The sequence below is a fragment of the Lolium perenne genome, chromosome 1 (genome assembly GCF_019359855.2).
Source record: "Lolium perenne isolate Kyuss_39 chromosome 1, Kyuss_2.0, whole genome shotgun sequence".
Classification (NCBI taxonomy): Eukaryota; Viridiplantae; Streptophyta; class Magnoliopsida; order Poales; family Poaceae; genus Lolium; species Lolium perenne.
In genome coordinates, this window is record NC_067244.2 from 50,811,347 (window position 1) to 50,838,184 (window position 26,838).

Genomic DNA, 26,838 nt, shown 5'->3' on the forward strand with positions numbered 1-26,838 from the left:
ACCTTTAGACTAGATTTAGATGTGCGCCTTGGCGCACGACCCCGTAGAGCTCATGCCAATATTTGTTTTATAACGATGGTAAAAATAGCTGCCAATATGATAACACATTTCTTATATTATACTCGGTGTAATTAACATAAGAAGCTGCATAAATTCTGAAGCTCATCCTCGTTCTTTGTGTTTTCCATCGAATTTTTCGCCTTTACACCTCTGGGCCTTCCATCCAGGACCCAAGCAGCCTAACCAAGAAATAGAAACTGCAAATAGCTGAAACAAAATCGAGTCAGAGTTTACTACTGTGCCATGTGATGCAATCATACGAATAGCTGATACATAAAGAGACATGATATTTGAACACTGAAATCTTCAATTTTGAAATCCGATGGGATAGAGAAGGAACATATTGAAACGATTTCAATTATTATATGAAATATGCTAGTGAAAAGCCTCAAAAGGTTCAGATTAAGCATATGTTTGTTTGCAGCTACGATATTTACGATGTGTGTCCTTACACATACATGCCATCTTGTGTTCTCATGATCTCACCAGAAACCAGTCTGAACAAACATGAGCAGCGCCACCGGCAGTACAGTCTATAGAACGCAAAAATCAGCAGGTTATGGATTTTGAGGTGTGCCCCGTGTTCCTCAAGTTTCATCTTGATAATCATTTTGTAAAATACCATAACTAATATATAGTGTAGAACAATCGACAAAAATGTCGAAACGAAAAGATAATATACAATATTGTATACAATGCAAGAGTGCACAACAATATATATATATAAATGTTCAAGACATGGATGGTTTGGAACGAATTTTCTCAAGTTAGGAGCATGAAGGACTAAGTACAAAAGGAGAAGGATATTCAAGAGGCAAGGTACGTGGCTTGGCGTGCAGTACTGGTCTTTCGCACTAATGATCATTAATAAGATGTGAAAAACGCTATGTTAGAATTTATATAAATCAATGATAAAACGCTATTTCAGAATCCTCCTATTATTCTTGATAAGCTGGTTAGTGTGACTATGAAAGGAGTAGCATTGCATGATTTTAAATAGAAGCAATCAAAGCTGAGTAAACAAAAGTGCTAAGTAGATATGGCAGAAACACGAAAATAGAGTACACATAGTGTGTGGCAATTCATAAACATGAATCAACCAAAATTCACTTAGGCTGTTTTCATTGTAGTAGGATGTATCTAAGGGTGATAAGTGCAATTCCCCTGACAAAATATAGGGCGCAAAAGCAGCATTTGAAGGCTTGTCGACACATCATTTAGCAAACATAACTAAAAGTGTCTAATGGATAATCGAATCGTGCCATTAGGTACTGTCTAGGTAGGTCTACATGATATAGGAGATCTATATGATATAGAACAACATGTAGATGTTGGGAATAATCAACATGAAAGCAGGAGGAAAACATTGAAATTGTAGCATTTCGCACTCAAATTCTGCAACATCAATCTATTCTCACATAATCATTCAAGTAAAAATATTTGGCCATTTTACTGATCTAAATAGTAAATGACTTAGCTACTGATTTATTACTATAAACACATGCATAAGAAACAAATGGTTATAGCCAACAGTGCTACAAAACCGCAACTTTCCCCGGTTATTATCCTACTCAAAAGTTGGAACAAGCTGACGACAATATTCTGCACATGTCAAAGTAAAGTAGCAACAATATTAATCGTGTCAGACAAGAATATTTAGTAATGGTATACTGTTAATACACCTCCACTGAATTTTCAGTAATGTCCTACAGCAAACTAAAGTCAGGAAGCATAGGTTCTTTTTTCGAGAAAACGCAATGACATTGCTTTTATTTTCATTGCGGTTCTAAAGTCAGGAAGCATAGGTTCTAGCTCTAACACTGCAGCCAAGTAACTATTATCTCTCTCAGTTGATTAATTCCTCCACCTAAGTAGTAACTATACACAAGCATGGTACCGTGTCTGACTACACAGAGAGAGAGGCCTGGAGCTAGTTGGCATTGCTAGAGGACGACAATCTCCGGCCATGCTGCCGCTGGAGCAGACGATGGCATCAGAGCAGAGTGGAGTCTGTCAGAGCGGGGGTGGATGGACCTACCGGTGCTCTTTAATTTTTCAGTGGCCGTTGCCAGTTCTCGCGCTCTCCCTTTCCCGCGGCAGCAATGGTAAGAGATCGGCGGACCTGCACGGCAGCCCGCACAAGTTAATTGACAAATATTATGATCCAAAGATAGGTCAACGCAATATCTGAATGCTAAAGAATTGTTTGCTTAAACCATGCTTACCTTGCATGAACCGCAGAAGTTCCATTATGCTCGAAGAATCTTTGGTACCGAAGTGAAGGACACATTGTTGTCGTCCTGTAAAAGGTTTCTAGTTTCATTCATGAGAATATAAAATCAATGACATATCGCCCGATGGCCTTGAATCTTTTAAAGATGAGATAACAAACAGTCACAGCACCCTTGCGAGCAACCACTATTTACTAATGTGCCTTAACAGAATGAACACCAGAATAAAGGTCCAGCACAACAGTGTAACCCAAGTTAGTACGGCTGTGTGTTAATCAAGACATCGCCAAAATTCCAAAACTTGCACCGATGAGGACAACGTCCAAAATAAAAAAAGGCCCAAAGTATCAATAGAAATCGCAAAAACAGAAGAGCCCAATTCAGTTGCAGTGTAAATTCAATTGCGAGACCCATTTTTTATAGGCTTCTTACTTTTTAAGTGCGACAATAAGCAAAACGCTCTAGCTTAGAGCCAGAGAAAGACTCAAAGCTAAACCCCCAAAAATAAGGATCCGCGACGATTCAGCAGCTCTAACAACCTTTGCAACAATTCTTGCTATGTGCAACCTATGGGGAGATTTCACCGCTCCACCACAATGATGTGCCTTGGGGACAAATATGATGCCCTCCAAATTACTCTGCTCACATATTTAATCATAACTAACAGCAACATCTGCTTACTTGTTTGGGGATGCTGAAGTACCGGTATTGTCGTGAATCATTGTGAACTCCTGTCAAGAGTGCATCAACGGTTTAGTCAGTAGCCGTAGCCCAAATAGCCCCAGGCAATTTCAACAAAAACGAAATGTTGCTGACCCCATATGCAAAGCAATGATAGAAAGAGAGGATAATAAATATAAAAGGAGAAGCAAAGAAATTTAAAGAAGCTAGCTCGCCTGCGTCATTACGATCTGCGCTGCTACGTGCTATGCTCCATTGGCTAGGAGAGAATAAGCGGAGGAGGCCAGCAGAACTGAGGCACGCTCCATGCAAATTAGCATCTGCATCAACCAGAAGGTCTCACGCTCATATAGTGAAGGGAAAAAATACTATCGGGAACTACCAGGTAGAAAAAATCAAATATACACATTGATTCAGCTTCCAATCTATCACATCTCAAACGTTCATTTGGAGCTAAATTCAGAGAAAAACTAATATACATAGTAATTTAATGCAAGACAGAATCACAAAACAGCTGGATTAGCTACCGATTTAGATATTATATGATATTCATTCAAAAAACCACTCCTATTTTATCTCTACACTGAAGCAGTGCAAAGTGCGCTCACCTCAGATAATACTGCACATACTTTCAGAGGATAAAAACATAGCACATGAAGCTGCAACATAACCTTCCTTGCCGCAAAAAAAACCCGACTGTGGTACCTCTTCAATTGCTGACAGGTACATTTGCTTGTATAGACAAATCCTCAACCACCTCAAAAGACAATGGGTGTTAGGAGCTAAATTCACAGAAAAACTAATAGAGTAATTCAATGCAAGACAGAATCATAAAACAGCTGGAGTAGCTACCAATTTAGATATTACATGATATACATTCAGAAAACCAATCCTGTCTTATCTCTACACTGAAGTAGTGCAATGTGCGCTCACCACTGATAATACTGCATATACTTTCAGAGGATAAAAAAATAGCACATGAAGCTGCAAGATAACCTTCCTGATTTACTTCAGCAATAATTTCAGGCGTTTATGCTCTGAAGACTTCAATGTTCAAATGCTTCACCTCCTATATCAATCTGTGTTCAAGTAAAACACCTGTTAAAGCAGTAGTTCAGTCATGTAAAAGGATAAGGAACTACTTCAAAATAGATTTAAAGCAGTAGTTCAGTCATGTAAAAAAGGATAAGGAACCAATATATTTTATTCTTATATGCTGGATTTTTTTTTTTTTTGGATCTCCTGGATCTGGGACTCAATGTGTTACGACTAAGCAAGTGAAAAACACACATGACCGTTCATAATGGAAGCAAAGAAGAAATGGAAAAAAAACATCCACATAAGTTGCACGATTGTGCTGCAACAGGAGACAATTTTCTGCCCGCCTTGTTAGCATACTTCAATGAAATTTACTTAACTACTAAAATCTAATTTTCTAACATAATTCTTAGCATTCTACCTGTACATATAATACAGTGCCATGCTTGTCATGCACACTTTCAAAACTAAAGTAATTACATGAGTTTCGAAAAGTTACCTCTGACCATATGAATTAACTATTATAGGGTTATCAGTTTTGGGTTTTTGACAAAGATCAACAATCAACGGTCAAATGCAGCTCACATGTCCATCTCATGGGATTGCTGGAGAGTCCAGCCATCGGGTTTATGCGCTGATGGTATGAACCAATCAGCCTCAGAGCATGCTGATGTTCAACATCATACTTGAACAACACCTCCTACCCCTTTAACGCCAACAGACTTGCCGACCTATGCATCTCAACACCTGCAGCACAAGTATACCCCAAATGAAAACATGAGCAAACCATTAGTTAATCACAAGTACAACTGAACTTACTGCTGACTGTGGCACATTGCAAAAAAAGGAGTATGAATATCGCACTGATAAACTATTTGAAAACTGTTATACTGACGTTTCATGAAAATCTATTATGGATAAGCGGCGATTGAGGAAACACATAGGGCTTACTTGTTCCATGATAAACAGATTATAGGCAACAGATTATTACCTAGCGGGAGATGGGGTTGAGTTGCCAAAATAACAATGTGATATACTACATATCCATGATAAAATTTATTCCTGTTGTGTAGTATAAACAATACCTGGGGCTCGAGGGAACCAACTGATAGGTGCTGGAGATTTTTTATCTGCACGCGGCATGGAATGTTGCCGCTGACCATTGCAATACTGCACAAGTGAGCACAATCACGTGTGCGCCTGAAATTAACGGGAAACACAAACATTAGCCTAAAATTATTTGTGGATATGCTCTACTGGAATGTGCATCATGTCCACCAGTGAAATGAAAGGTACCCAAGCCTATCCTATGTTTGGCCACAATCTGAAAACCTTCTTTGCGAATAAATTTGAAAACTTGATTAACTTGCAAATTTAATTGATGCACGTTGAAAGAAGAAATACTCCATATTCAGTTATATGCGAAGATGCAAAGGAAGTTGGGAAAAGTAAATCTCGCATTTCCTATTAGCAGTAACATTCCAAAGCATTAAATTCATAACCTTCTGTTGATCTATAGAACTTGTATAGGCTACTACATAATTGACTGCTAAAACACTGTTGCTCACCTAAAGAACACCACAAAGAAGAAACAATTAGATTCCAAAACATGTTAGACCACAGAAGCACCACATATGCATGTCGCTGAATCTGCACTTCTTATATAACAATAAAAACTATTCTAGCAATATTCTAGAGCAATTTTGTAGTACACCGTCGACCCCCAAAGGGGAAAATAAGATCCTTTACATCAACAACTAACTTTTCATTCGATAATAAAAGTGCTTCATTACAGAGAAATAAATAACATTTAAGAAGAAAATCAAAAGAGGGATAAAATAAGTAAAAAAATGCTCAGTTAGGAATAATGTTCACCTCACACTTGTATTTGTCAGTTCGTCTTCCTCCATGCTCAAAGATAATTAGAAAGCTCGGCACTGAAAAAGAAGACAATAATTCGGCGATATTAGGAATTGCATACCAAATAAACAAGCGGCATTGCAGCGGTCATCTAAGAGGAAATCTAGAAAAGAAAGATAAATCACCTCAAGTGTCGATGCCATCATGCCAAATATCAACTTCAAGTCACGTATCTTCTCTGCTACCTGCCCATAATATAGAGTCAAATTAGACCAAGCAAGCCAACAACTTGAGCATGTGCTAACCAAAACAATCATAGAGCCATGGACCTAGATAATGGATCTAGCTAGCTAATCGATGTAGCCAAGAATCTGACCATGTGCTATGAAAAAAATCACACGGCAAGCTAATCTAGCCAAGAGCTTGAGCATGTGCTACCAAAAGAATCACATAGCCATGGATCTAGGTAATGAAGGTAGCTAGCAAATCCATCTAGCAAAAAAATCACACTACAAGCCACAGATCTAGATATGGAGCTAGCTAGCTAATCAATCTAGCAAAAAACCGGACAAGCAACGCAGGGAGCTGTGACTGGCCGCAGGCACCATGCGCTCTGCCGCCGCACGCGCCATGCTGCCCGATTGCCGTGACCACGAAAATAGAGACGAGGAACACTTGAAAAGAGAGGGTGTGAGATTATGTAGCTTGCCAAAATGAACCGTCGACGACCTGCAGTGCCGGTTCTGCTCCCTCGTGCTCGCGCCTCTACCGGCGGCGCCGCTCCCGCGCGCCCGCGACACGGCGGTGATCCTCCGTCGGTAGCCGTGGCGGCGCTGCTCCCGCGTGCTCGCGCTTCCACCGGCGGCGCCACCCTGCGCGCCCGCGAAACCACCGGCAGCGCCGCCTCCACCCGCGGCGCACACACCTGCTCCTCCCGCGGCGGCGGAGATGGAGCGTCGCCGGCGGAGAAGGTGCTGCTCCCGCGTCATCTTCCTCCTACCGGCAAGGAAGAGTGGGGAAGGAGATGGAGCGTCGCCGGCTGACACACACGTGAGGGAGAGGGACGGAGAGGAGGACGGCGAGGCGGCGGGGCGCGAGGCGGCGGCTCGAGGCGTGGCGGCGGGGGACGAGAAAGGGGCAGGAGCGGGGGTGGGGCGCGAGGCGGCGGCGGCGGCGGCGGCGGGAGCGCGGCAGGGGCTGGGCGCGGGGCGGGGGCGCGGTGCGGCTAGGGTTTTCTTTACCCTGGGAGCTCGTTTTTATACCAGGCCGCGCTGAAATGTCGAAAATACCCTGCGGGTTGAGATCCAGTGCCAGACGCCAATGCGCACCAACAGATATCCCAGCTTAGCGGGCCGACGTGCGGGGCCCGTAAAGGTGGGGCCCACATGCAGCCAGAGGCGGGTAACAATTGGCCATTGTATGGAGTTAGCTAGTGAGAGGAGTGCCCAGAATAAACGGCTGCGATTTCCCAGATGGGTTGATCCGACGGCTGAGAAGCTCAGATCGCTGTGAATCCCCCATGGGGGGGCAGCTATTATACGCGTTTATGCTCTGAAGACTTCAATGTTCAAATGCTTCACCTCCTATATCAATCTGTGTTCAAGTAAAACACCTGTTAAAGCAGTAGTTCAGTCATGTAAAAAAGGATAAGGAACTACTTCAAAATAGATTTAAAGCAGTAGTTCAGTCATGTAAAAAAGGATAAGGAACCAATATATTTTATTCTTATATGCTGGATTTTTTTTTTTTTTGGATCTCCTGGATCTGGGACTCAATGTGTTACGACTAAGCAAGTGAAAAACACACATGACCGTTCATAATGGAAGCAAAGAAGAAATGGAAAAAAAACATCCACATAAGTTGCACGATTGTGCTGCAACAGGAGACAATTTTCTGCCCGCCTTGTTAGCATACTTCAATGAAATTTACTTAACTACTAAAATCTAATTTTCTAACATAATTCTTAGCATTCTACCTGTACATATAATACAGTGCCATGCTTGTCATGCACACTTTCAAAACTAAAGTAATTACATGAGTTTCGAAAAGTTACCTCTGACCATATGAATTAACTATTATAGGGTTATCAGTTTTGGGTTTTTGACAAAGATCAACAATCAACGGTCAAATGCAGCTCACATGTCCATCTCATGGGATTGCTGGAGAGTCCAGCCATCGGGTTTATGCGCTGATGGTATGAACCAATCAGCCTCAGAGCATGCTGATGTTCAACATCATACTTGAACAACACCTCCTACCCCTTTAACGCCAACAGACTTGCCGACCTATGCATCTCAACACCTGCAGCACAAGTATACCCCAAATGAAAACATGAGCAAACCATTAGTTAATCACAAGTACAACTGAACTTACTGCTGACTGTGGCACATTGCAAAAAAAGGAGTATGAATATCGCACTGATAAACTATTTGAAAACTGTTATACTGACGTTTCATGAAAATCTATTATGGATAAGCGGCGATTGAGGAAACACATAGGGCTTACTTGTTCCATGATAAACAGATTATAGGCAACAGATTATTACCTAGCGGGGAGATGGGGTTGAGTTGCCAAAATAACAATGTGATATACTACATATCCATGATAAAATTTATTCCTGTTGTGTAGTATAAACAATACCTGGGGCTCGAGGGAACCAACTGATAGGTGCTGGAGATTTTTTATCTGCACGCGGCATGGAATGTTGCCGCTGACCATTGCAATACTGCATAAGTGAGCACAATCACGTGTGCGCCTGAAATTAACGGGAAACACAAACATTAGCCTAAAATTATTTGTGGATATGCTCTACTGGAATGTGCATCATGTCCACCAGTGAAATGAAAGGTACCCAAGCCTATCCTATGTTTGGCCACAATCTGAAAACCTTCTTTTGCGAATAAATTTGAAAACTTGATTAACTTGCAAATTTAATTGATGCACGTTGAAAGAAGAAATACTGCATATTCAGTTATATGCGAAGATGCAAAGGAAGTTGGGAAAAGTAAATCTCGCATTTCCTATTAGCAAGAATATTCCAAAGCATTAAATTCATAACCTTCTGTTGATCTATAGAACTTGTATAGGCTACTACATAATTGACTGCTAAAACACTGTTGCTCACCTAAAGAACACCACAAAGAAGAAACAATTAGATTCCAAAACATGTTAGACCACAGAAGCACCACATATGCATGTCGCTGAATCTGCACTTCTTATATAACAATAAAAACTATTCTAGCAATATTCTAGAGCAATTTTGTAGTACACCGTCGACCCCCAAAGGGGAAAATAAGATCCTTTACATCAACAACTAACTTTTCATTCGATAATAAAAGTGCTTCATTACAGAGAAATAAATAACATTTAAGAAGAAAATCAAAAGAGGGATAAAATAAGTAAAAAAATGCTCAGTTAGGAATAATGTTCACCTCACACTTGTATTTGTCAGTTCGTCTTCCTCCATGCTCAAAGATAATTAGAAAGCTCGGCACTGAAAAAGAAGACAATAATTCGGCGATATTAGGAATTGCATACCAAATAAACAAGCGGCATTGCAGCGGTCATCTAAGAGGAAATCTAGAAAAGAAAGATAAATCACCTCAAGTGTCGATGCCATCATGCCAAATATCAACTTCAAGTCACGTATCTTCTCTGCTACCTGCCCATAATATAGAGTCAAATTAGACCAAGCAAGCCAACAACTTGAGCATGTGCTAACCAAAACAATCATAGAGCCATGGACCTAGATAATGGATCTAGCTAGCTAATCGATGTAGCCAAGAATCTGACCATGTGCTATGAAAAAAATCACACGGCAAGCTAATCTAGCCAAGAGCTTGAGCATGTGCTACCAAAAGAATCACATAGCCATGGATCTAGGTAATGAAGGTAGCTAGCAAATCCATCTAGCAAAAAAATCACACTACAAGCCACAGATCTAGATATGGAGCTAGCTAGCTAATCAATCTAGCAAAAAACCGGACAAGCAACGCAGGGAGCTGTGGATCGGCCGCAGGCACCATGCGCTCTGCCGCCGCACGCGCCATGCTGCCCGATTGCCGTGACCACGAAAATAGAGACGAGGAACACTTGAAAAGAGAGGGTGTGAGATTATGTAGCTTGCCAAAATGAACCGTCGACGACCTGCAGTGCCGGTTCTGCTCCCTCGTGCTCGCGCCTCTACCGGCGGCGCCGCTCCCGCGCGCCCGCGACACGCGGTGATCCTCCGTCGGTAGCCGTGGCGGCGCTGCTCCCGCGTGCTCGCGCTTCCACCGGCGGCGCCACCCTGCGCGCCCGCGAAACCACCGGCAGCGCCGCCTCCACCCGCGGCGCACACACACTGCTCCTCCCGCGGCGGCGGAGATGGAGCGTCGCCGGCGGAGAAGGTGCTGCTCCCGCGTCATCTTCCTCCTACCGGCAAGGAAGAGTGGGGAAGGAGATGGAGCGTCGCCGGGCTGACACACACGTGAGGGAGAGGGACGGAGAGGAGGACGGCGAGGCGGCGGGGCGCGAGGCGGCGGCTCGAGGCGTGGCGGCGGGGACGAGAAAGGGGCAGGAGCGGGGGTGGGGGCGCGAGGCGGCGGCGGCGGCGGCGGGAGCGCGGCAGGGGCTGGGCGCGGGGCGGGGGCGCGGTGCGGCTAGGGTTTTCTTTACCCTGGGAGCTCGTTTTTATACCAGGCCGCACTGAAATGTCGAAAATACCCTGCGGGTTGAGATCCAGTGCCAGACGCCAATGCGCACCAACAGATATCCCAGTTGCAGCGGCTGACGTGCGGGGCCCGTAAAGGTGGGGCCCACATGCAGCCAGAGGCGGGTAACAATTGGCCATTGTATGGAGTTAGCTAGTGAGAGGAGTGCCCAGAATAAACGGCTGCGATTTCCCAGATGGGTTGATCCGACGGCTGAGAAGCTCAGATCGCTGTGAATCCCCCATGGGGGGGCAGCTATTATACCTTCCAATACAATCTACTGCACACATGGAATGGTGAGTTCTGGACATGGGGCATTGGGCAGTACTATAGGGATGTATGGCCGGATAAATCCACCATATGGGTTCCGGACCCGACGTTGAAGAGGACCGCGAAGGGTCAACGTCAATCTCGCCGTCATAGAAATGACATGGACCATAGTCAGTCGGGAGAACCACGCCGTTGTCGTCTTTGCAGATGTCCCGGTCATGCGCGAAGGGAATGCCCGTACCGTAGCAACAACAACCCAGCTTGATGTTAATTATAATAAGTTGTAGTCATGATTTGTTGTAATAAATTTATGATTATTTCTATTCATAATGTGATGTAATATATTTACAATAATTTGTGCGCATGATTTGTTGTAATAAATTTATGATTATTTCTATTCATAGTGTGATGTAATATATTTATAATAATTTGTGCGCATGATTTGCTGTAATAAATTTATAATTATTTCTATTCATAATGTGTTGTAATATATTTATAATAATTTCTATTCATATTTCTAACATATTTATAATTATTATGTGTACAGGTGATGACGTCGCACTTACCAGACCTTTTAGAGGCGTCGTTTGATGCCGATCACCGTTGTCACCAATGGTTGGACCTGAACGCCCACTTCGACCCCCCTCAGCCCTTCAGGCTACGCGGCATCAAAAATAGGCTCCATGTTCACGATCGTTATATGGATCACTTGCGGGCTCACGGACTTCTTTCATATTCCAAGCTTACATCAAGCAACGAGAGGTTTCTGTTGGACCCATCTCTTATGTCAGCCCTTGTTGATCGTTGGAGACCTGAGACCCACACTTTTCAGTTACGTTGTGGAGAGTTGACACCGACCCTAAAAGATGTGTCCATGATTACTGCTCTTCCTATCATTGGTAATCCAGTGGTCCCCCAAGCATATTCTAGTAATTGGCCACTACAGGTTGAAGCACGGCTTGGTGTTCCATTTCCTGTTAACACCCGCAGTGGGAACCGTCCTAGAGGTGTGCCTCTAAGCTGGATAGTCACACATTTTGCTAACTTACCTGCCAATGCAGATAATGTCACGCTGGCACGACATCTATTTGCATATGTGCTGTATCTCTTAGGTATAATGTTCCCTTCGTCACACGGTGACGTTGTTCTCCCCAGTTTGATTAAAATTGCCGAAGAGATAGTAGATGGCCCCTTACCTCCTAGGCCCATATGCAGCTTTGGTTCAGCCATGCTTGCTCATACATACAGGGGGTTATGTCATGCCACCCAGAAAAAATCTAAAGGCCACATACTTGCCGTCAGCTATGAGTTTCTTCAGCTATGGTCATGGGAGTACCTACCTGTTGGACGTCCCCACCTATCCAACATAATCCACCCATATGATTTTGGGCAGGCTATACATGGCCCTCTGACATTTGGATCTCGTTGGGTACATGCTAAAAAAATTGGTCAACAAATGTGGTGCACGGTTGTTACCCGGAATACCACCAGGAGTTTGAGGGGCTAGAGGATCACATGATCAGATGGAACCCATGGACGGATGATGTCGCTGTGTGGGGTGCTCAGCCACCTACAACTGATATGTATACAGGCTCCGACTTGTGGTTAACACGCTGCCACCTCCTCTTTCTTTGGATGGTTGAGACATATAACCCAGAGCGTGTTATGCGGCAGTTTGGGCTCTATCAGGTTGTTCCACCACCATTACCGAGGCGACTTGACGATCTAGTTCACACGTAAGTGCGCTCATTTCAATATAAAATGTATTGCATTTTATTTATGACTTACATCTTCCTAATTAAATATATCATTTGATTTCAGGCAAGATAATAAAGGTTTGAATTGTGTCGACTGGAGCAGTCGTAATAGACAGTGGATAGAGTTGTGGATTAATAATGCGGGCATCCGATGTAGTGCAAGAGCATAGGTACGTTTTGTATTAAATTATTTCGATTATTTTTATACATGTGCTAACGACAATTATTTCTTACATTGGTAGACCATATAGTGACGCCACATACGACCACTACAATCATTGGTATCGCAATAGCACAAGGATTTTGCTCACCGGTCCTCCACCAGAGAGGACGACAGATTCATTGGTTGTAAGGACTGAACGAACAGCAGCATACCATCGCGATACCTCGGTACTTGCAATTCTTTAAAAATATGAGTTTATTGCAATTGAAATAAATATCCACACCATTTTCTCATACTTTGAATTTTCTATTTTCAGATACAAGAATATAGGGAGATCGCTCGGTCTGCGTCGGATGCTTTGCGGCTACGAAACGTGAATACTCCTGAAGGAAAGTCCCTGATTAGGCGTATTTTTAATACGGCCATGAACGGGCTTAAAAGATTTGGTTGTGCTCGAGATGACGATGTTGTTACGCGAGAGTACGACATGCCAGATGCACCATCGTCTAGACCCAGTATGGCGCGTACGAGCAGTATGGCGCGTACGAGCAGTATGGTGCGTACGAGCAGTATGGCGCGTACGAGCCAACCTCCTACGCGGAATCCATCATATGCACGCGTCGATTCATCTCTACTTGACCGCTCACAATCAGCTCGCATGTCTCCGCCCCATGCCGCCACACAGGTATTATCAGATACATCTAAAATTATAAATGCGCGTACGTTCTTCTACAAGATTTTACAAAAAAATATTATCTTCTGCGCATTACAAATAGGAGGAGAATATATTCTCTACTAATCCGTTCGGGGAACGATTTTCATACACCCAAGGGGAGCCTTCAAACATCGACAACACCACTCGCGTATGTTCATATTTTATAAATAATCACTCATACAACATAAAATTACGCCTATTATTTACGAATATTTTCCATCCGCAGCAATCTTTTGAACCTGACTGGTCAGAGACGGAAGCTGGACTCGGCTACAATATGCCTCCTCCACAGGTTCCTTCAATTTTAATATATAATTTCTCCCATAAAAATATTCATGTCTATTACTTACAACTAATTTTTTTACGCAGCAATCTTTTGATCCTGCTTGGCCCAACATGATAGCTGGTTTCGGCCACAATATGGCCCCGCCACAGGGTACTGAGCATATGCAGGAAGAATACTATCCCGGAACTTCTAGTCAACCTGAGAATCAAGGGATATTTAATGAATTCTTTGGAGCTGACATTATAAGCACACAAGGCAGTTTAATTCCTCCGGCGACACAATCTCAACATGTATTACAAACTCCACCACAGAACTATGAGGCCCACACAGATGAGGAGCACGAACAGTACGGTCGAGGTTTACGCCAACATTGTATACCAGATCCTTGGTCGCCTTCTGGTGCTAAGCAGAGACCACCACGCCGTCGTCGACAAGGGTGATATGTTGACGACTCTGTCATATTACTATTATTTCTATCTATGTATGACCTATGTATGAGACATATTTCTATAATTTCGAATAATTATTCAACCAGTTTTTCAAAATAAGATACATGAACATGCAAAAATACAACATAAAATGAAGATACATCGGCAATGCCAACACCACAACTTAAAATAAACGCTACGAGTAACATTATAAGCTTCACTTTTTTCCCTTCTTCTTGCTCTTCGATGATGAACTAGCCTTTCCCTTCTTACTCGGTGGCATAAAATCATCGTCCGAGTCAACGCAAGCGGATGCAGCGCTTTTTCCCTTGAAATATTCATTGCTCTTAGCCAGACTCCTCGGCGTGAAGACTTCTTCGTCATCCTCCGTCGAGGAAGCCCATGTATATGGATACCTTAGAAATTCTTCTTGTTCCTTCTCATCCTTCGGTTTCTTCTTCTCAAACCTTGCTTGCAACCTAAGAATCTCTTGTCGTAATTCCACCGGAGTTCGGCCAGGCATACCTGCGTGCTTAGAAAAAAGCTTGCCTACCTCAACGAGAAGATTCACATTCGTGACCAGATCTTCGACATTTTCTATGTTATTGGCACTCATAACTGAAGTAGCAGAGGAGATAAGAGGAGCAGCCATACGTGCAGTAAAACTACGATCTCCCCGAGGAGCCATCTTCTGGCGACTTTGATTGTGTACAACAAATAAATGCCCGGGGAGGGGTTTTATAGCACGCGGCTCAGAGAAAAGGCGGGAAATCTTGGCGGGAATTCATGGCGCGAAATTTTGGCGGGAAAAAATAAGGCGGGAACTTTAGGCGGGAAAATTTACGCGCGAACTTTTTCCGGGAAACCAACATTTATTATTAATACATCTGCCGAAATAAAGTTGGAAATATAACTTAAATTAAAATACGGCTAATCACTACAACGAAATTTAAGATACAACGCGAAAGTAAAACAGAATTTAAAATACATAGTTACTACAACAGATCACTCTATTTGCCCTGCGTCCAGCGTGGCCATTTTCCAGTCTTGTCACCGCGTTCTTCTGCTGCCTGCGCCTCAGCAACCCTTTCTCTTAATCTCTTTCTTTCCGCTTCACGGGCCTCCCTGCGCACCTCTTCCTCTGCATACCTACGTGCAGCCTCATCATCCATCCGCTTCTGATTTACCTCGCGATTTCGAGCTTGCTCTGCCCTTAATTTTTGTATCTGTCTCTCTCTTTCTGCTTTATCATTAGCAATAGCCTTTTTGAAACGCTCCTCCTCATGGAACCTTGCCCACGCACGCCTCTGTTTTTCCTCCACCTCACGGCGAGCCCAATCCGGCTGCTCCTGGTCTATCCAGTGAAACCAGTTGCAAAGGGGCGGCGGAGACTGCAACAAAAACAAGACGATTAATAAATGAAAATTAATGACATACAAATATGATTTTTAATCATGCTGTTACAACATACCGCAGGTCTCGAGGACGATGAACTTGTATGTGCGGGTGGATCATGATCGTAGTATGCGCACATGAAATATTTCATGCCGAACTTATCCGAAAAATCCACCACTTCCTTCACCTTCGCAAGGCGGCCGCACCAACACCTCTCTGCTCTAACCCCCAGCGGCAAAGTTGCATTCTTTCCCTTCATCGGTCTTAAATCCTGGTCTGAGCAAGGCACACTCATGCTGGCTAAGGTATAAGCACTTGTGTACCAAATAATATCAGCGAACTGAGCGAGAGAATTAGGCACACTCGACGCTGGCTTTTATAGCGAACTGAGCGAGAGAATTAGGCGGGAAAATTTAGCAGAACATGCCTCAATCAGTGCAATCAGCCAAAAAGCAGTACAATAATTCGAAAAAGTACATGGAAATCAGCACCGTCAGCGCGCTGTGCAGGCATGTCGGGGCAGCAGCCTCCACCGGTGGTGGCGGCAGGCATGCCACGTCGGCGTGCCGCCACCGGCAAGGGCGGCAGGCTGCGCGACGTTCACGGCCGGCTCACGGAGGCGGACATGCCGCCACGGCTGACGGCGGCAGGCCCTGCCGCCACCGGCTCCGGCGGCAGGCGCCACGCGTCGCCTGGCCGTGCTGCCGCCACGGCATTTTTGGCATTTCCGTTCACAGGTGGTCCTTTTTGACATTAAACTGGGGCAGGTGGTCCTTTTTGACAAAATTTCCAGCACGGCGACTAGAGTCAGAGGTGGCCGCTACCTAGAGCTTCGGTCTTTTGAGCGCTATGTACCCTTTGCCGGCGCCTGCTCGACATTGCTTCCTCTAGGTTTGGTCAAGTCCTGCCACCCTCTCGCCTTCTTCTGGGTGAGTTGTACTTCGACGTGTACCTTCCTAGAGTTAGGGTCGTTCTAGGTTGTCCTGCTTTGGTTGTGACGCGGTTTTTGAGACTCTGTGCCCTTCCCTCGTCCCATTGTTGGCGTAGCGGTTGGGCAAGGTCGGGTGCTGTTGTGTGCTTGTTTGGGCGTGCGTTGTCGGCTGGAAGGCATCATGTGTATGGGTTTTCGGTCCGGTTTTCCTCATAAAGTGGACCATGTTGTTCTCCTTTTAAGCTTAATACAATGATGCGCAGCTCTCCTGCAGGTTCTCGAAAAAAGTATATGCTAACAACAGTCCAAATTGAAATAGTTGTCAATGTGAATTTTTGATCAATTTTTATTTGCATTATTTTCCGTGAGTAATCTCAATTAGAATTCCAGAGACTTGAATTCCAGAGACTTTCAGTTCTACTTCTACCGATAATCAAAGGATTCAGTTAAATAAATTTAGAGGATCCTAGAAGGCTGAACCGACTTTCTCCTCTAAGCTCGAGAAGAGCCGTACCAATCTCAAGCATACCTGGCCATGGGCAGTCCAGCCCGAGGCCCGACCTGAAGCCCCCCCCCTCCCCCCCCCCCGCGAAAAACTCAGGCCTAAGCCTGAAATTGTTGGCCCGACAGCCGGGCCGGGCCTAGGTAGCCCGAAAAGGCGAAAACACGATTTTGCACTATGGCCCGGCCCGACCCGATGGGCTTGGTGGGTATTTGGTTGGGTCGGGCCAGGTCGGGCTTGGGCCTGTTTTTTCTAGCGTCGGGCTTTCCCCGGCCAGGCCCGACACATGCACAGGTATGATCTCAAGATTCTCAACCAACGAGGCAAAGGAGGATGTGAAGAAAGAGAAAAAAAAACGAGCAACAACCAACCAGCAAAAGCAAGCAACCGGGAGAGGAGTGGAGCTTCTGGGTCACACCGCCACAAAAGGCAACGGAAATCCCCGCCCCGCATCGATGCCTCCCCTCACCCGCCCCCTTCTCCACCTCCCCTCTCATCCTCGCCTCCCATCTCGGCGGCGGCGCCCTCTGCCCCCTCACCCGCTTCCTCGCCCCCACCAGAACCGTCGCGCCTGGCAATGACCTTGTTGAAGAGATTGTTTTGAATGCGCAGACTATCTTCAGGGTGAAACCTAAGATCTTTGACAATATCCACCGTAGAAGGGGCCCATCATCGGGGCGATGTGCCCTTTGCTCAGACTTGGAAGACACCTCCCATATTTTCTTTCTCCGTCCTCTGGCGAGATTCATATGGAGTGCAGTTCGGGAACTGCTTGGGTACTCCTGGAACCCTACCTTTTTTGCGGAGCTTTATAGGCTCCTCGATGATCTCTCAGGCCAAACTAAGAGGGTACTATGAATTTGCTGCGCGGCCCTATGCTGGGGACTTTGGAACATTAGAAACAAGTTTACCATTGATGGGCTTTTCCCTTCGCAACATGCTGACGCCTTATATAAAATGTTGATGTACTTACAGGTGTGGAAGCCAGTGGCTAGGCGGCAGGACCGCGAGGCGTTGGAGTTGGCGATCGGGAGACTTCGCTCGCTCCACGCCAACATCCGGGACCGCTCGGCGTGAGGACCTCCGTCGGCGGACCGTGTCGAGCTATCTTATCTTATGCTTTTCTCTTATGCAGAACTAGTTCATTGTGCACGTCGGAAGGTCTCGTTGGGACGACACCTTTCGTTTATGTGCTGTTGTCGTACTGCTCGTGTCGGAGCATGTGCTTGTGTGTTGTAATCATACTCTGTTGATCTTGTTATGGTTATGTCGTGTACTCTGCCAGTTGAGGCTTCATTAAATTAAAGCCGAGCTCATCTTAAGCCTTCCATCTAAAAAAAATAAAAGCGGCCTGGTTGGCGAGCAAGAAGGCGATGAGGATGAGATGCCAGGGGAGCGCGAGTGGGGACATGGGAAGGTATTCAGAATGGCCCATAGAGGTGGAGGCAGCGACGAAGAGCGCTGCAACGAGGCGCCTGCTACGAGCGTGAGCCTGTTAGCTTTAATCTTGATTTTGTATCTGCATTTGTGTTTCTTATTCTGCATGTAGTTACGTGATCGGGTAACTTGCCAAGCAGCTCGTACGTGAGATACGTACATGATGTACAGTTTCAGCATAGGATGTACGGCGAGATGCCGGAGACAGTCGTGTGATGCGACTGATGGTGAGATGCCGAAGACCGTGTGATGCGGTGCTGCATGAAGAGCTGAAACTAGATCGCTGCGTGAAATTGGCCGTGTACATGCATGAGTTTGTTAGTGCATGGAGGTCCCGCTAGCTGTGTGTGCATGCATGCTGGCCGGGTCTGTTGTCTAGAGTGATTCTAGGAGAATTAGATCAAGTCAAGTGTTAGTGCGTGAGTGGAGTTAGTGGGTGCGTGTGTGGCCTGTGTGAGGCTATTTATAGCCATGTACTCATCATGTTTAAGGGAGAGATTAAGGAGTTGAGAAAAGCTTGGCTGTGAGAGGCAGCCAACGCCCAAACACTTGTCTCTCCATTGCTATTTCTATGTGAGTTTAGAAGTAGCTCGAGGTAGAAGAAAGGGGCTGGGAGTTTCAGCCCCAACATTTGGTATCAGAGCGAGAAGATCCCGGAGGCCTGCGGTGACGGCGGTGAGATGCCGCTGAAGCCGACCATGGTGGTGGCGGCGAACTCCATGCGAGATGGAAGACGACCGCGTGAGGTGAAGGCTGCCGGCGGTGTGATGCCGCTTGCAGCTGGGCGCGGTGTGATGCCGCGAGGAGGCGACAGTGCGATGCTGTCACGAAGCGGCGCCGGCAGTGTGATACCGCTGGGTGCCGACGGCGACGGCGAGAGGCCTTACAAGGAGACGGCGGTGCGATACCGCTAGGAGGAGATGGGGACGGCGCGATGCCATCATGGGGAGACGATGGTCGTGACGGGCTGGTTCTTCGTTGAAGCTCCATGAGAATTGGAGAATCAAGATTAGGGGGAGTTTGTTAGCTTTAATCTTGATTTTGTATCTGCATTTGTGTTTCTTATTCTACATGTAGTTACGTGATCGGGTAACTTGCCAAGCAGCTCGTACGTGAGATACGTACATGATGTACAGTTTCAGCATAGGATGTACGGCGAGATGCCGGAGACAGTCGTGTGATGCGACTGATGGTGAGATGCCGAAGACCGTGTGATGCGGTGCTGCATGAAGAGCTGAAACTAGATCGCTGCGTGAAATTGGCCGTGTACATGCATGAGTTTGTTAGTGCTTGGAGGTCCCGCTAGCTGTGTGTGCATGCATGCTGGCCGGGTCTGTTGTCTAGAGTGATTCTAGGATAATTAGATCAAGTCAAGTGTTAGTGCGTGAGTGGAGTTAGTGGGTGCGTGTGTGGCCTGTGTGAGGCTATTTATAGCCATGTACTCATCATGTTTAAGGGAGAGATTAAGGAGTTGAGAAAAGCTTGGCTGTGAGAGGCAGTCAACGCCCAAACACTTGTCTCTCCATTGCTATTTCTATGTGAGTTTAGAAGTAGCTCGAGGTAGAAGAAAGGGGCTGGGAGTTTCAGCCCCAACAGAGCCGACAGCGATGACCGCGGTGGCGGTGGGCGAGGGAGGAGCACCCACTGGATCATGGCTGCGGCTTCGGTGTCGGGGCTGGGGAGAAGCCGCATGGCTTGTCCAGAGCACGATGGATCGGGCCGGGGCCATCAGCAGCAAACCATCCTCGATGCCCGGCGAGATCTGCGGCTCCTATGTCTCATCTCTCGTGTGCGTGTGAGAGCTCGCGCGTGAGAGATGAAGGGGAACGAGGATTTTGGAAGGACGTGACAGTGTCGTTGGTTTGGTCCCTGCTGTCCCGCGAACGAGGCGAACGATCGTCATCGGACGACGGTAAGGCTCAGGCAAGAATTAAATTTCTAACGCCAAGATTTTATTTTACTTTAACGCCAAGATGTAAATGCTATGGATGGAAGATGCTCTAAAATCTAAATCTTTTAAGGCTATATATTGCTTTCCAACCATTTTTTCAGAATAAAAGCGGTACATTTACGTGTTGTTTCAGGCTAGCTAACGCATGTGCATTAACGCAGATCTGCTCATATTTACCCTACTTCTTGTTTGAGCTACTAGTATATCAACCACATGCACTTGGCGTGATAATGTGATATGCCCATATAGTTCCTTCCTTGTAAGTTCGCCACCGGTTGGAACCACCTCCTATCCTCCAACCAAGACCTCCATCAGACAATGCTCAGGTGTTCAATGTAGAAGAAATAACAACTTAATTAGGATGGGTATATGAGACATCGGGATTCGCTAATGAACGGGTGATCAAACTCGAGCATTGTTTTCGTCAGATTTGTTGTGCAAGGCCTCCACTCCACGGAAATGGTGGTCAACTGCAGAAGCTTTGTGTGCACATTGGACTACTTTTTGGTTAGCAGGTCCTCGCTACACGTCTAGCACCTTTTGTCGTTAGTACTATCGGACTCCCAGGCTAGATAAGCAAGTGACATTTCCAATCTGAGAGGTGTCCAGACTCCAGACAAAATGTAATCTTGATAGGTACCTTAGCTTACCGCGTGATTGTGAATTTCAAGCGTCAGCGCAAAGCAAGGATAGAAGGCTCGGATCACAAACACGAAGAACGGAATCGGACAACGATCAATGAAGTACAAGTCCCATCAAAACTTTGTGTCTTTCTATTTCTGTGGCGACTGGTAAAGCAGTCCATCCCTACGGGTGATGTCCGCCACGACCGTAACATGGCGGTTGATCGTACAAGTATTTTGTGTGGAGCGGAAGATTCATGGTGCCACTCACTCCTCTAGTGTATGATGAGCAGATGCGGAATAGTGGAGTTTTTTTCGGTGATCAACTCCCTGAAACTTGATGAGCTGACTTGTTACGCTCTGGGCAATATGCTTTGATAGGCTGAAGATGAAGGTGTGTTCCACCAATGCATTTGTGGAGGCCTAGCTTTCCGCGTGACATAGGGGCATGCCTCGGCGAGCAAAAGGATGGCAAAGGTCACCAGAACTAGTATCGGTTGTGAAAAGACGGATGGCTCGACCGTCAAGGTTTAGTTAACATAAATACTGATGCGGCAGTGAGGAAGGATGACGGTTCGGACAGGGATAGGCTATTTGAATGGCGATGGCGGGGCGATGGCGGCCTGCTTGTCCCCGACGGTGGCCAGGACAGGGGCTCTCTGCTCTGTTCCGTCCCCCGGCGAGGGCATGGGGCAGAGCTTCGGCCGCTTCTGGGCGCTCGCGGTGTCCGACGACGAGGTCGAGGGAGAGGACCCGTGCCTCGCAGTGGAGGTGGTCGCGGAGGCGGGATCTGGGGATTCGCCTTCCGCGGAGGGCCGGCGGAGGCCGGTGACCTCGGTGACGCTGGAGGATTTCATCCTTCGGGCGGAGGAGCTTGGGGGCTCTCTCCGCCACCGGCGTAGGCGGGCCTTTGCTCCGGGAGGCAAGGGCTCGCGTTTCTCGGCGGGCGTGGCTCCCAGGTTTGCCAGGCTTGGGGACGCCGGAGGGCGGCGGGGTGGCCGTGGTTCCTCGGCGGCGGCGTCTTCTGCGGTGCGCGGCCTGGTCTCGGGAGATCGGCGGCTGAGCACTCGGCGGGACGCGGCGGCGGCTACGGCGCCGCCGGAGGCCGGGTCGGCTGGGGAGCGGAGCGTCTCGCAGCCGAGCGCTTCGAGCCACTCTGGTGGGCTGGATTTGGGCCAGCCTGCCAGCGCCGCGGTTCCGGGCCCGGAGGAGTTTCCTCAGCTGCCAGGTTTGCTTTTGGGCTCTGGGCCGTGTGCGGGGTCGGGGCCTCTTTTACTTTCTTTTCCAACGGGCCTGGAAGGGGCCTCCATTGGGGTTAAGAGATGGCTCTGGATGCCAAAAGGGGTCTCTGATCCACGTCTAGGGTTTCTTGCAAGAGGAGAGGAGGTGCGGCGGCGCTTCTCCAGACAGTCCAAGTACACTATCCGCCCCCCAAATCCACCGGCGCTCCTTCGGTCTTTTGCGGAGGTGACGGCGATGGGTGGTGATGGCCGCAACAAGCGTCGGCTCGATGGGGACGGCGGTGACGGGCGGCGCCTGGAGGGGGGCGGCGGCGGTGGTGCGGGCTACTGGCAGGAGGGAGGTAGCAGTGGGGGTGGCGGCGGCCACAGGCAGGAGCAGGGAGGCGGTCGCTACGGCTACGGCGCCAACAACTGGCAGGGGCCCGGCTATGGCGGGTCGGAAGGGGGGCGTCGCCAAGAGGGTGGCGGCTCCTTCCGCCAGGAGGGCGGCGGCTTCGGCGGCGGAGGCGGGGGCGGCTTCTTCCGCCAGGAGAGTGGTGGTGGCGGTGGCCCCTTCCGCCAGGAGGGCGGGAGCGCCTACGGTGGAGGTGGTGCCTACCGCCAGGAGGGTGACAGTCATGGCCATGGCGGGGGCGGCTCTCACCGCCAGGAGGGAGGCAGCTCCTTTCGCCAGGCGGCTGGCGGTGGTGGCTCGGGTCAATTCCGGCCGGAAGGCGAGGCCAGGCACTTCCAGGGAGGAAGTGGCCAGAACGGCTTCCGCTCCGAGGGCCAAGGCAGTGGAGGTGGCGGGGGCTACCAGCAACAGGAGGGCTGGGTTCAGCCACCGGCGTCGCATGCTCAGCAGCGGCGGGAGGCGCAGCGACGCCCGGCTGGCGAGAACCGCACCAGGATCCCCAACGCTGGGCGGCAGGGGCCGGCAGCAGGGAAGGGTGGTGCCGGCAAGCACAAGGGCAAAGCTGGGGCTGCTGGTCCGGTTGGGGCCGCGGCAGATGCTGAATGTTTCAGGTGTGGGCGCCCTGGACACTTTCAAACATCGTGCACCTTTGAGCCGATTTGTGTGATATGTGGAGGTGAGGGGCATGCGTCTGCAAACTGTACGTCTCGCGGCAAGTTTCTGCGCTTGCAGACCATGGGACACGCCATTGCGGGGGCTGGGTTCTTCGCGATTGAGGTGGATCCGATCAAGGGCAAGGGCACCGGGGAGTCCTTCACCGCGGTGATCAAGTTCATGAGCACTCCGCTGTCGCCCCTGCAGATTTCGGATGAATTCAAAGATTTGGTGGACGAGCAGTGGGATTGGCAGGTGTGTCGCTTATCGGAGACGGAGTTCTCGGTGTGTTTCCCTTCTCAGGCCACGCTTCGTATGGGAACGAGGCATGGCAAGCTGTTCCTCCCACTCAACAAGGTGGAGGTGGAGATTCGGGAGGCGGTCCTTAGCCCCAAACCTGCCTTGTGCCTGCCGTCGGTGTGGGTTCAGCTATCTGGCGTCCCGGATGACCTCTTGGAGGTGGATCGCTTGATGGCCGCGATGGTGCTGATTGGCCGTCCTTTGGAGGTGGATGAGCTGTCGCTGCGCAAATGCCATACGGAGCCGATTCGTATGCGTTTCCAGTGCCGCTACCCGGATCGGATCAAAGGGACTGTCCAGCTGGTGGTGAATGGGGAAGGGTACGACATCATAGTGAAGGCTGAGCTTGGTGGGAGGGGCGGCGGCACCTCTGGGTCGGGGCCGGCTCCGTCGCCTCCAAGGGACGATGATCAGGATGATGAGGACTATGATGACCTGTCCCCATCTGAGGAGGAATGGAACGACCTGGGGAAGAAGGACAAGGACAAGACGAAGCACGCGGCGGCCGTGAAGTCGCCGGAGGCGGCCAAGGGTAAGGAGCGGGCGGCGGAGGCGCCTGGAGGGGGGACGGGTGCTGGGGGGCACCACAGCGCCCCTCAGCTTGGCGTCGCGGAGTCGAGGCTGCGCTCCATCTTCGAGTATGGGTCAAACCTGGCGGTTGGCGGTATGTTGGCCTCCTTTCGCCAGCCTCGCTCTCTCATGGTGCCGGCGGCCTCCCCTCCTAAGGCGGCAGAGGGGTCAACTGAGTCGCAGGTCTGCGACCCCGCCTTGGAGGGGGGTGCGGACACGGGGACAGTCCAGGGAATGGTAGTTCCCATGGCGGAGGCTCAGGGAGAGCTTCCGGGTGCTGGGGGTCCCGTCATCGCCACGCCGGAGCGGTCCCATGGTGGAGCTGGGGGGCAGCTGTCCCCGCCGCTGCCGGGGGTGGTGCTCCCTGAGGATGGTGAGGTGGTGTCGGTGGTGTCGGCGGTGTCTGCGGTGGGGGAGAAGACGATGCCGGCGGCAACGTATTCGAGGGCGCACAAGAAGAAGGGGAAGGACAACATGATGTCCGTGAGGAAGAGCTCCAGGCACAACAAGGCGTCGGCCAACCTCTCGGTGCTGGAGAAGGCCAAGAGGCTGGCTGCAGACAAGAACCTCGACTCAGGTACGCCTCGCTCCACTTCCCTTGATTCTCTCCCTGATTCTAGGCTTTCGAATGTGCTTGTGGATAGCTGCATCCTCTTCAACCCGAGCAGGGGCTCACCGTGTGAGATTTTGGACTTGGTGCGAGCAAGGGAGCTCGCCCAGGCTTCCATTGCGGCTGCGGCCCTCAAGAAGGAGAGGGACGAGCAACTTGCCGCGGCTAGGGAGGCCGAGGTGCAAGCTTTATCGCCGGAGGAGGGACCTATGGCGACGGCGGACCCGGAGGGGGTTGGTCCTTCGACCCGAAGCAAGCCCAAGCGTGCGTACGCAAAGCGGCCAATGCTGTCAACCCGTAAGGGACGGGGTACGCGCGCCGGGTAGCGATGCGTGGTCTCATTTATAATATCCGGGGCTTTGGGGCGACTGGGAGACGCACCCAAATGCTTGATTATCTGCGGTCGGAGAAAGTTGATATTGTGGGTCTCCAAGAGACGATTAGGCAGGAGTTCTCGGCCTCCGAGTTACGCAGGTTAGAGGTCGGTGGCCAATTTAACTGGAATTGGCTGCCTGCGACAGGGCACTCGGGAGGCCTGATGCTAGGTTTCAGGGACGAGACCTTTGAAGTTGGGGTGTGGAGGAAGGGTACCTTCTACCTCAGCGCTCATGTCCTTCAGCGGAGGTCTAACAGGAAGTGGTGGTTTGTGCTGGTTTACGGTCCAGCAGACCACCGGCGTACCGACGAGTTCTTGGAAGAGCTGACAAGGGAAGTTAGCTCTTACCAGGACCCGGTGGTTTTGGGCGGGGACTTTAATCTTATTCGCCGGGCTGGGGATAAGAATAACACCAATATTAACTGGCCCAGGGTCCATAGGTTTAATGACGTCATTGCAAACTTGTCACTTAGGGAGGTGGCAAGGGTTGGGGCGCGGTACACCTGGACGAACAAGCAGTTGTCGCTGGTGAGATGTGTGCTGGACAGAGTTTTTGTGTCCCCGGCCTGGGAGGCTTGGTTCCCACTCTGCTCCTTGACGGAGATCACCCGCATTGGCTCGGACCACACCCCTCTTCTTCTTAATAGTGGAGAGGATGAGCGTTGTGGGCCAGCTAGGTTCATGTTCCAGACTTGGTGGTTTGGGGTCCCGGGTTTCCTGGATCTAGTTAAGGGTAAACTGGAATCCTTTTTGTCTGACTTTGGTCCTCATAGGGGTTCGATTGAACTTTGGATGTGTGTGGCCAGGTTGTCGCGTCAGTTCCTCAAGGGTTGGGGGGCCAACCTCGGGAAGGAGAAGCGGGACCGTAAGGCTGGGCTTTTGGCTCAGGTTGCGGCACTGGATGTGCTGGCTGACTCTTCCGGGCTGGACGAGTAAGGATGGGCCTTCCGCTATCACCTGGAGGACCAAGTGGTTATGCTTGACTCCTTAGAGGAGGAATATTGGCGCCAGCGGAGCCGCATTCAATGGCTGCTCAAAGGGGACGCGTGTACGGCGTATTTCCATGCCATAGCCAATGGGCGGCGTCGAAGGTGCGGAATTCCTCGCCTGATCTCGGAACAGGGCGAGCTTTCGGATCAGAAGGCTATCATGGGACACGTGTACGACTACTACCGCCAGTTGATGGGCACAGCCGGCGAGGCTAGGGCTTTCACCCTTGCTCAAGACCTCTGGCCTGCCTCCAAACGTATCTCCGTTGCTGAAAACTGGGAGTTGGAGAGATCATTTACCATTGAGGAGCTGGATGCTGTCCTTCATGATATGAAGGTGGATTCGGCTTCTGGACCGGATGGCTTGCCTGTGGCCTTCTTTTTGCGGTTTTGGGGAACCCTGCGACCACTGGTTTTCCAGATTCTGAATGATTTTGCCCTAGGGAGGGTGGATATCTCTCGGCTGAATTTTGGGATCCTTTCCTTGATTCCCAAAGTTAAAGGGGCTGACTCCGTTAAGCAATTCCGACCGATCGCCCTTATCAATGTTATTTTTAAGTTTGTCTCTAAGGCTTATGCGTCTCGCCTCGCGCCGTTAGCACATAGGACGATTGACCGCTCATAGACTGCTTTTATCAGGGGCAGGGCCCTTCAAGAGGGAGTGTTGGCCCTGCATGAGATTGCT

The 26,838-nt window shown here is 48.8% G+C and overlaps 1 protein-coding gene and 2 long non-coding RNA genes across 12 annotated transcripts; 1 reads left to right on the forward strand and 2 right to left on the reverse strand.

Annotated features, from left to right (window-relative positions):
• Nucleotides 1–50: 50 nt before the first annotated feature.
• On the reverse strand, nucleotides 51–6,943 carry LOC127291735 (uncharacterized). 8 transcript variants are annotated; one of them, XR_011754303.1, is made up of 12 exons: nucleotides 6,580–6,943; nucleotides 6,056–6,115; nucleotides 5,886–5,947; nucleotides 5,096–5,210; nucleotides 4,510–4,757; nucleotides 3,906–4,051; nucleotides 3,581–3,729; nucleotides 3,188–3,292; nucleotides 2,973–3,022; nucleotides 2,286–2,360; nucleotides 2,099–2,182; nucleotides 51–267 (listed from the first exon to the last, which is right to left on the reverse strand). It is a non-coding gene; the product is annotated as an uncharacterized lncRNA (long non-coding RNA). The 8 variants fall into 8 exon arrangements; XR_011754322.1 differs by adding an exon at nucleotides 519–593 and having other exon boundaries at nucleotides 3,581–4,051; XR_011754315.1 differs by having other exon boundaries at nucleotides 3,581–4,051; nucleotides 6,600–6,943.
• A 464-nt stretch (nucleotides 6,944–7,407) lies between these two features.
• LOC139838454 (uncharacterized) lies at nucleotides 7,408–10,168 on the reverse strand. Of its 3 annotated transcripts, none has more exons than XR_011755163.1 (6): nucleotides 9,997–10,139; nucleotides 9,472–9,531; nucleotides 9,302–9,363; nucleotides 8,511–8,625; nucleotides 7,924–8,171; nucleotides 7,408–7,463 (listed from the first exon to the last, which is right to left on the reverse strand). It is a non-coding gene; the product is annotated as an uncharacterized lncRNA (long non-coding RNA). The 3 variants fall into 3 exon arrangements; XR_011755151.1 differs by having other exon boundaries at nucleotides 7,412–7,482; XR_011755173.1 differs by lacking the exon at nucleotides 7,408–7,463 and having other exon boundaries at nucleotides 7,561–8,171; nucleotides 9,997–10,168.
• A 14,948-nt stretch (nucleotides 10,169–25,116) lies between these two features.
• LOC139832144 (uncharacterized) lies at nucleotides 25,117–26,100 on the forward strand. The gene has a single exon (XM_071821708.1). It carries the CDS (start codon nucleotides 25,117–25,119, stop codon nucleotides 26,098–26,100), a length of 984 nt encoding a protein of 327 aa, XP_071677809.1.
• Nucleotides 26,101–26,838: the final 738 nt, after the last annotated feature.

Coding starts and splice junctions, on each gene's coding strand:
- LOC139832144 (XM_071821708.1), top strand. CDS start 25,117: ATGCGTGGTCTCATTTATAATATCCGGGGCTTTGGGGCGACTGGGAGA.